The 10,196-nt window shown below is 44.6% G+C and overlaps 1 protein-coding gene across 2 annotated transcripts; it reads left to right on the forward strand.

Annotated features, from left to right (window-relative positions):
• Window positions 1–3,033: 3,033 nt before the first annotated feature.
• On the forward strand, window positions 3,034–9,323 carry LOC119331209 (proteasome assembly chaperone 3-like). Of its 2 annotated transcripts, none has more exons than XM_037604382.1 (7): window positions 3,034–3,356; window positions 3,576–3,623; window positions 3,718–3,764; window positions 6,703–6,769; window positions 6,849–6,892; window positions 8,766–8,817; window positions 9,015–9,323. In XM_037604382.1, the coding sequence occupies exons 1-7, from the start codon at window positions 3,279–3,281 to the stop codon at window positions 9,063–9,065; spliced, it is 387 nt and encodes a 128-aa protein (XP_037460279.1). In that variant the 5' UTR covers window positions 3,034–3,278; the 3' UTR covers window positions 9,066–9,323. The 2 variants fall into 2 exon arrangements, with proteins under 2 accessions (XP_037460279.1, XP_037460278.1); XM_037604381.1 differs by having other exon boundaries at window positions 3,035–3,356; window positions 8,760–8,817.
• Window positions 9,324–10,196: the final 873 nt, after the last annotated feature.

Below are 10,196 nucleotides of genomic sequence, written 5' to 3' on the forward strand. Positions count from 1 at the left end.
ATTACTTGCAAGGCTTATAGTGATGTGCATTACCGAGAGGGCCCAGAGATACCTCTCCGACAATCGGAGTGACAAATCCTAATCTTGATCCATGCCAACTCAACAAATACCATCGGAGACACATATAGAGCACCTTTATAATCACCTAGTTACGTTGTGATGTTTGGTAGCATACAAAGTGTTCATCCGGCATTCGGGAGTTGCATGATCTCATAGTCATAGAAACATGTATAATTATGGAAAAAGCAATAGCAACAAACTAAACGATCATCGTGCTAAGCTAATGGATGGGTCAAGTCAATCACATCATTATCTAATGACGTGATTCTGTTAATCAAATGACAACTCATGTCTATGGTTAGGAAACATAACCATCATTGATTCAATGAGCTAGTCAAGTAGAGGCAAACTTGTGACACTCTGTTTGTCTATGTATTCACACATGTACTAAGTTTCCGATTAATATAATTTTAGCATGAATAATAAACATTTATCATGATATAAGGAAATAAATAATAACTTTATTATTGCCTCTAGGGCATATTTTCTTAAACTGTATAATGTAGATGCCGGTTTTATCTTTTTATCTCTAAGGCTATGTAAATATTGTAAATGTAATATAACCATTTACGTAAAGCAATAGTAGGAGCCTCTCCTGCTGTTTTAATGTTCAAAAAGGGGTATTATGACGACGCTTCAAAAAACAACACAATGTCTCGAGAGTGGCTCCTCGCGTGTAGCCGCCGCCCACGTGCACCCCACGGGCCTAGCTATGGAAAAACTGTGGATTCATCGGTTCCAAGCGGGCCTAGCCCCAAGGTGCTTTAAGTTTCGTGCTATGAATGCCAAACAGTGAACGTATGCAACCAAACAGGCCATTTTCTTCCCGCGCGGGTCTGGTTGGGGTGTATGCGAGCAACCAAACATGTCACTACTAATGATCGGGTGCAAGTTACGAAACTTGGAGAAATAATCATGGGCGTCTCGCTATCGATGAAAACGTCATTACCACTTAAAGAATAAAGTGCATTACTAAGACACCAAATACCAATCCTATGTAGGGCACCTATGGTAGCTCTTCTCGATAAGTAAGAGTGTAGAACACAACAAACAACAGGAGAAATTGGTTGATGGAAACTAGTAAGGAATCAATGTAAAAGCTGCACAGATTGTTTGATGGTTTAATTTGTTTGATCACAAAAGTAACCGCAAGAACGCAAATAGTAACAAAATACTTGTGAGTTGGTAAGCGGAGATGAGCTCGTGCGTGCTGACCAGAGTCGTGGGCGAGCCAGCGTTGAATTTCGCGCATTCTATAGTGGTGGCAGTCAAGGCAAAAGTGGTATCCAGGAGGAAGTCCTTGATGTATCACCCTACAACGTCTTGACTTGCTGTCGCTTGCACTCGTCGTAGAATTGGCCTCGCCGCTGCAGGTCTGCATTAGAGGGGCTAGTCTTGTTCCTTTACTCCTCTGCGTCCTCTTGATGACATACGATGGCGTGAGGATTTCATAGGCGCCACGCCATCGCCCACCCTTGTGGGCTCCAATTGTCACCCTTCCCCCGGTTACTCACAATCCAACTGTGAAGGGGATTTCACTGTTGTCACACCATTGCCACGCCTCACACCGGGACTCCTCATGTAGTCGCACCGCAATGCACGTTGGTCTTCCGTTCATGTGGCACTCCTTCTCGTCCCAGGATGCAATTACTGTACCATTTTGGCCAGTGGCTTACTGCCGATCTTGCCTTTGGCAACATGGAGCAGACATCAGAACCACATGCGGTCACCAATGTCGGATGAGCGGATGTTGCACGTAGTCTCATGCAGGCCTGTATACCAGAGAGTCCCTAGCTAGACGTTTGACCACAAATCTTGTTTTAACATTGTTATATGCGGCGTGCAAGTCTTGGGGTCTACAAGCACTCGTATCAACACAATCCAATTGCATATGCTCGTCGTTTTGTTGTGCATGCGCATAGCAATCTGTATACGTGCACTCTCGCCACATGCCACAATATCACGTCTCATTCGTTCTGTCGTGCCGGTAGCCTAGCTAGGAATCCATTAGCAACCAACTTCTATACGTGAAAGTTTTGCAAACGTACATTAAATGGTGCGATATCGAAAAGAAGTAAGGTGGGACTATTTAATACTCCTTCTGTATCGAAATAATTGTTGCTGGAGTAGCTGGAAGAGGAAGTAGATAACAAACCTTTTGTTCTAGACTAAAGCTTAGCTCTGTTGGCTGCAGTCTTATATATATAATGAAGTGCTCAGTAATTTTTCCCCAAACTGACGCTATTTTTTGTCTATTGCTGGGCCGCTGCTTTAGCTCGGCCTGCTACTCCCTCCATTTTATAATGTAGTGCCTATAGATTTTTATGAAAGTAAAATTTGCCAACTTTGACCAAGTGTATAGAGAAAACTGTCTACATCTACAATATCAAACATGTACATTCTGAAAATACAACTCATGATGTATTTAATGATGTGCATTTGGTATTCTAGATGTATCTACCTTTCTCTATAAATATGGTCAAAGTTTGTAATGTTTGATTTTTGCAAAAAATCTATAGGCACTATATTATGAAACAGAGAGAGTATTGAGTAAAGGGTGAACTGAGGCCCAGGTGAGAGGAGACTTAGAAACGGAACAAACTAAAAGTCTGGGCCACATGACGGAAAATTTAACTTATGTCTACAGGTAACAAAATCTTCTAGCCTTGGTTGCATTGTGGTGGTCGCGGGTTCGATTGCCCCGATAGAGAACAAACGAAAAACTTGTTTGACATAGGACGGGCGGACGAAATTACGATGGTAAGAAATGTTTCTTCTTTATTAGCAAAAAAAAAAAGAATGGCATAGATAGATATAGATTTTTTAGGAGGGAGTATAGATAGATATCGATGACACGTTGCCTCATTTTTTTTTTCTGTTTATAAACGGGCCCCGGCGGGCCGGGCCACGCTGTGCCAGGCACGTTTAAGGGTGGGCCGTGCCCGGGCCGGCCCGCTGGCTTTGCCCCTTCGCACTGCCGTCCTCCTCCCTCGTTCCGATCTCCTCTCCCAAGTCTTGTCCTCGCTGACTCCCGAGCCTGGCGCCGCCACAGTCACGCCGCCCAGTAGTTCTTCCCTCCCCAGCCCCCCTCCTCCTTCCCACTGTCTGCCTGCGTCCAATCCGCCCGGCTGGTTCCGGATTTCCAATCGATCCTTCTAACAACAGCAGCTTCCTCTCCCCTCTGCGCACGCGGTTCCTCTATCCGCTTGCTCTCGCAGATGGAGACGCCGACGGGTCCTGCGCAGGCAGGCGGCCGCTTCCCCGTGCCGCACAGATCCCTCTCCTTGGACATCAAGGTCTGCCGATCTCGCTTGCTCCAGCAACATCACCAATCTTTTCTCCCTGATACCGTATCTTCCTTAAATCCGTAGCCTGCACTTTCTTTTTCCGGGGGATCCGTAGCTTCCACTTTGTTGGAATTAATCTACGCACTTCTCTGGTCGATTTTAAGAGAAATCTAGTACTATCACAGTGGGAGTTAGTATAACTTGCTTCTGTCTGTCTGGGCTGTACAGGGCAACAAGACTGACATTGTCATCAGCAGATACGAGGATAACTTTCTGGTGAGTTGCGAGTTCATAGGCCGTATTTGATTTGATTGAATGCTGATTTTCACATGTGAGAGATGCTCAGCTGTCCACGTTACTGTACTGGCAGGTCATCGTGACGCAGATCGGATGCATGGGAACCATATTAGCTGCTAAGTAAGTTCTTGATTCTCATTAGCATGTATAGTTTGGTATATCCCGGTCAAAAAAAAATGCAGAGTTTGCCCTATGTTTTTGCATCATCAGTTCTGCATATGTGGTCGCCCCCTCCATGTACATGTTGATATTTGGAAGTTCCAGGTCTAGCTGATCTTTAGTGCTACGACACAAATTATCTGTTTGTGTGGTTAATCATCTAGTCTAGTACCAAAGAAAGCTGCAAAACTATCGAGCCGTTCTGTAGTCTTGCAGTAAATGTCATGTCATAACTTTCAGGTTTATATTTGTGCTATATCTTTCATTATTACCTCAACATGATAGATGATTGGTTCTTGCATATTATTCTGTGTCAACTAAGGGGTGACAAAGAAGTGTACTGGATGTTTTGTACTGGTAACAGTTTATGGAATTAAGGCATTACCATTGCGAATAATGCTTTCTGTGCACCGCGTCCACTGGTATGCATATCCAGTCCATTGGTCCGCATTGGGATCACACAACCGCAGTTATGACGCTGTGTATATGTTTCGTTTCCTGCTATAGGAATGCATGTATTACAAACGTTAGCGCCCCGTACTGGCACACCTGGGCCACCGGATCGAGTGCCAGGTTTCGCACGAGGCAGAAACCTTGAGCGACTGAGTACCCTGAGCCGGCACAAGAAGCAAGCTACTGGTTCGTTTGAAATCTTTTAAAAGACGCCATTGTTTTGATCTAACCTGCTGAACGTGCATTATGAAACTAATCAATCAGTACCATTTTGTGGAAAAAAATGCGTGATGTGGTTGGGAGTGATTAGGCACCATTAGGACATTCAAAATTACTGCAGCAGGACCAGTCAACTAACAAAACTGTTTAGCTAGGCAACCAACTATTTTAAGCTTGAGCATTAGTGCACCAGCAAAAAAAAAAAGCTTGAGCATTAGTGGGGAGTATTAACGCATGCAACAGTGGTTTAACTACTACTCCCTCCGTTCCAAAATAGATGACTCAATTTTGTACTAACTTTGTACTAAAGTTAGTACAAAGTTGAGTCATATATTTTGGAACGGAGGGAGTATACTCCAGTAAGGCATGCATGGCTGAAATCAAAATGACGGTCGGGACATTATTTAGGCGGATCACTTGCTAATTCGGCTTCCAAACAGAGGACTACTAATCCATTATTTACACCAATTAATTGGTAATACTATTTTGGCTCCCGAACAGAGCAGTACCAGCAGCTTGAGTTGGTGGGCTGCATGCAGAAATTAATCGTCCGTCCTGTACGAGAACCAGTATTATCGACTAAACCAGAACCATACCGTCAATTTTGCAAATAATTCCCCATAAAAAAGCAATTCTTTTTTTGTTTGAACTGATCAGAACCAAGGTCTGAAGCACTTCATAAGCAAGAAGCGCCAGCACATATTTTATCAGACCAGAGGTCTTAAGCAAGAACTGTAAGTTTGCAAAGAAATTAGACAGTTTTTTCGAACTTGATCGAAACCAGGACTGGAGTGATTCAGCAACAAGTGCCAGTAGTGGAACATCAAACCAGTCTATCTAATCCTGATACATAGTTTCAAACCTGTTAGATATGGAACAAATAATTAAAAGATGTCGTGTTTTTCTTGTGGGTTAACACTCAACACACCAGATTCAGATTCAAATTTTGAATCTGCATTCCGATAAACAGTAAGTGAAAAAATTAACTGCCCACTGCATATACCAAAATTTAACAAGTAGCAGTACAGCCTGGAAACAGTGTTGGCCCCCTGCGGCAGATTGGGGCCAATATTGACATGCTCCATTCTCCCGATTCTACCCCACCGCCCAACAATTACTGTTCTTCTTCCCCGAGTCAGACGCACACGGCACACCCACCAGAACACCACAACCCGCCCGAAAGAAACTCGACCCTGCAATAGCACGCCGAAAGGCCACGGCTTAGGCCTGGAAAATACGGTCGCGTCACAAATCTGCAGGTCGGCTGCTCCCGCAAGGCCGCAACCCACCCGGATCAAATCAAAGAAATAAATGGAGCAAAATTTGATACATGCAAAGCTAGCACCTGTGGACAAGAACAGCCATGGATTCAAAACCATCAGCGGAGGAAAAGATTCAAACAGAACACATAAACTGGCCATGACGAGCCGACATGATGGGAAAGAACTCACCTGATCGGAGCTCGCGAGGTGGACGACGGTCTCCCTGCCACTGGATCTGGAGTTTCGACCCTTCCGTGTTGACTGCTTTCGGTGGATCTGGGCGAAACTTAATGGAACCGGCGGCGGAACCGAGTCCTGCTTGAGAGACACGAGGACCTTGCCGCAGTCAGTTCGCGGTGGTGCCGTAGATTGAAGGAGAGCAGAGCGTTGGCGTGGTGCCCGAGCCGAGATTGAATGTGGCCGCGCCGTTTTCCAGGCCGCGGCTAGGAGTGTGCGTCGTCGGTGGAAACGCTCACCCAGCGGATTTGCACCAAGAATGGCTTAGCGACGCTGGTCGTCGGCTCGTCGCCGGCAAGCACGAGAGCGCCGCACACCATGAGAGAGAAAAGGGAGAGAGAGAGAGAGAGAGAGAGAGAGCTCAGGGGCGGTGGTCGGGTGGGGGTTTCGGGCGATAGTAATGGGAAGGGTCCACGCAAATTTTCTTTCCATGTCAGACGAGGCTCGTTTTGTGCCGGCACATATCCCCGTCCGTGGAAGGCGACCCGATGCACGCATCTTAGACCGTTCGCGTATGAACAAACAAACTAATACGATGTGTATATGCTTGTACAACTGTTCAATATCCCAGGCTGGTACTGATAGTTACCATCTCAAAGCGAGAACACACGCGCAAGATACCGTGCACACATGCCGCCGTGCGTAAAACTCCGTTCTAATTACCATTGTCATTTCTTTACTTGAACTCTTGTGCTGCATTCTTTACTAACCCTTTCCTTCCTGAATAGGAAAGATGAAAGTGTTTTCTCTGATCCAACCTACAATGTATCTGTTCTTTTTGGGAAGAGGGATGAGGTATTCTCATCAGAACATCCATATTGTCAGGCCTGATTGTGGACACATCTAATGACTCTGCATAACGTTGTGATTGCAGCCACTCCTGCTAGCTTGTGCACGTCAACTTATCGAGCATATAAGGTTTGCATTCTTAACCATCTCATCGTGCTATCTGCCCGTTTCCCCCATCTTTGATTAGTTTTTCAAGTTTTTGTCTGTGTACCTGTCAAGCACCGTTAATAACTGCATGTAATTTTGGATGAGGAGTTCCATGTGGGACAATGCATACCTATGACCCATCAATTGTTCCGTTTAGTCATTGGTTAGGCTGTACTGGCAACAACATTGAAAGCAAGCAGCAATAAGCTCCTCTTTTTTAACACTGTTGTTGAATTTCCGTGCAAATGTTCTCCAACACCCTTCAGTGGTGTAAGGATTAGACTTAAATGGGCAGCATTGTTTAAAAAAGCCTTGGTAATCCAAAACCGTAGTATTTCAATGCGGGCAAGCAGTACTCCATTTCTCTAAAACCGCTGATTTTCTTTGTTTAAGCAATACTACTGGTGCGTTTGGCGGTGCTGTTTTACCACACTGCTAACGGCCGCCGGCTGCATGTGGCCTTACCATGCACGAGGTCAAAATGTCTTCACCTAGATGCTACAATCTGTAGCAGGCTAGAGTTATCAATTGTATGCACACGTATGTAATCTAGCACATGGATTCACCGATTCACGCATAATCTTTGCATGAGTTGTTGATGTTTCAGGATTCAACTAGCGCACCTATATATCCTGCCTATACGTCCATGTGCTTCCAGCCGGGGCAAAATAGTTTGCGAGTGTACGTGCGTTTTAGAATTGATCGGCAAATTAGTTTAACTTGCTGCTTACGACTTTGCTTCTAGCTATTGGCTAGCTAGCCTTCTGCGTACGAGAGTGCTCCAATGACCCCAATCGGTCTACTGCACCAATCTTCGTCCGAGACTTGCTACTCGTCGGAAAATAATTGGCAACCAAGGAGTCGATAAAAGCGTGCAAGATCACTAAAAAATAATTTGTGTCGCCATCCCATCTAGGGATGACATCTCTAACCTACATGCAGCCCCTTACGGCAGGGTTGCAATCATTAGACTGAACAGATAAGGACGGGATATAGAAGGTGAGCTTGATTCGCTTATGGCTGCAAGGGAGAGATGAGCTCGCAGGTGACGATGGTCGGAAGGACCTAAGAGACGGACTAAACGCAAGCTAATCAAACTGAAACGCCTAATAATCAGGAGATAGAATACAATTCATTTACCAGATAACAGACAAAGGAAAAATAGTAGGCGATCGCATCTGATCTTCTTATAGAGTAATTCATTTAAAGGCTATGCAATTCATGCAAAGGCTATGCGTGAATTCAGGTATTAGATTACATACGTGTATATATAAGTGATAACTCTAGCCTGCTACAGATCCTAGCATCTAGGTGAAGACGTTTTGACCTAATGCATGACAAAGCTGCATGCAGCCGGCGGCTGTTAGCATGGGTTGGTTAAAATCTGTAGTAAAACAGCACCGCCAAACACACCGGTAGTATTGCTTAAACAGAGAAAACCATGGTTTTAGGGAAACGAAGTATTGCTTGCCCACACATTGAAATACTATGGTTTAGGATTACCATGGTTTTTTTTAAACAAAATGCTGCCAAACTAGGCCTTCAGTTTTTGTTTCATCCAAACACCTCAAAGTTTATAATACCAATGATTTTTCAGAAACCACGGTATTTCCCAAAAACTGCAAAAATACTTTGCATCCAAGCGCACCCGTAATATTTTCTTCACCCTATAGTTTTTGTGCCAATTTTTATACTGAAGTTAGTACCCAACCCGTACAGGTTCGCTCATAGGGCTGATATACCACATGCCATTTGCCTACATACGCATGCACAAATGACTTACGTATCAGGGTTGGTTAACTTTGTCTCACCGTTTTGTACTTATATTGTTGTTATACTTGTTTTGAAGTGGTAGTGGCTCAGCTCGGCCGTTGGTGATCTCTCTTGGTTTGAAAGATCATTCCCAGGTAAGAATTGAAACAATTTCCATGTTATGATTGCCATATTATGTGGACCATGTACAATTGATCTTTACTTTCCAGAACCCCTAGAAATTCTCATGTACTATTACTGTTGTACATATCACTGAGGACAGTTTGTCATTTTTCTTTCGATCCAATAGTATTATAAATGTATGTCTGATACAATTACGACAATTTTGTAGGGAACATTGAAAGATGTAGTTTCTGCCATTGTTGACAACCGCCTATGGTGATAACTTTGCAAAGGTTGGGATGGGCACATAAATGTTCAGTTCATTTACAGAGACATTGACATACACAAGCTGTCAGAGCAAAATCAGCCCTCCCTTATCATGCATGAATCTCTAGAAATTATGTAATTAGAATTTATTCCAGATTCAGTTATCATGAGATGATTTTCCCCACTAAAATGCCTAATGATCAATATTTCCCTAATGTAACTTGAGGGGTTGCGACTTGAAACCTATTCAATCATAAAAAATAGCCAATCATGTCCGATGAAGAAATTGCTTCTCAGGTAGAACAGTATATACAAAAAGAAAACTTACAACAGTACAGTAGTATGAACACCATGAATGAAATTGCTAAATGTGAGGAAACGCCATGAAATATGAAGACTGGGAGATAACTAGCTGCTATCCATTGCTCTTGCTGGTTTCTGCTACTGTAAATCTTCTTTCTTTTTTGATCGCTCTTGCTGGTTCCTGCTACTCTAACCTTTTTCTTTTGAGACATCTTTTACTCTGAACCTGATCGTTGGGCATCAATGACGTGTCGTCCTCCATCTTGGGGTAGAGGAGCTCATCCAATGTGCATGAAAAGCGCTCGCTGTTTTCCTCCGTGGGAATCGTCTGCATATCCTCAAGCAAGCTGTCAATATCGATGTCCTCAAGGAAGCCATCGAAATCGGTATCTTCGAGCACGGGGAAGGGACTCGCAGCCACCTGCTGTGAATCTATGTCGTCGGGCATGGGGAAAGAGGGACTCATAGGCACCTGCTGCAAACCCTGCTGTGCCTGGCACCAATCGTCGAACTCATCAGCCAGGTAGCCGCCTTGAGCAGCCAGCGCCGCCGGTGGTGATGGGAGCTCCGTCTTCAGCGTGCATGTGGTTTCCTGGCAGCCAAAGTGCTTGGCGTCGATTGGAGTTTCTTGGCAGCCAAAGTGATCGGCGTCTACTGGAGTTTCTTGGCAGCCAAAGTGATAGGCGTCGACTGGAGTTTCTTGGCAGCCAAAGTGCTCGGCGTCGACTGGAGTTTCTTGGCAGCCAAAGTGCTCGGCGTCGACTGGAGTTTCTTGGCAGCCAAAGTGCTCGGCGTCGACTGGAGTTTCTTGGCAGCCAAAGTGCTCGGCGTCTACTGGAGT

The sequence above is a fragment of the Triticum dicoccoides genome, chromosome 7A (genome assembly GCF_002162155.2).
Source record: "Triticum dicoccoides isolate Atlit2015 ecotype Zavitan chromosome 7A, WEW_v2.0, whole genome shotgun sequence".
Classification (NCBI taxonomy): domain Eukaryota; kingdom Viridiplantae; phylum Streptophyta; class Magnoliopsida; order Poales; family Poaceae; genus Triticum; species Triticum dicoccoides.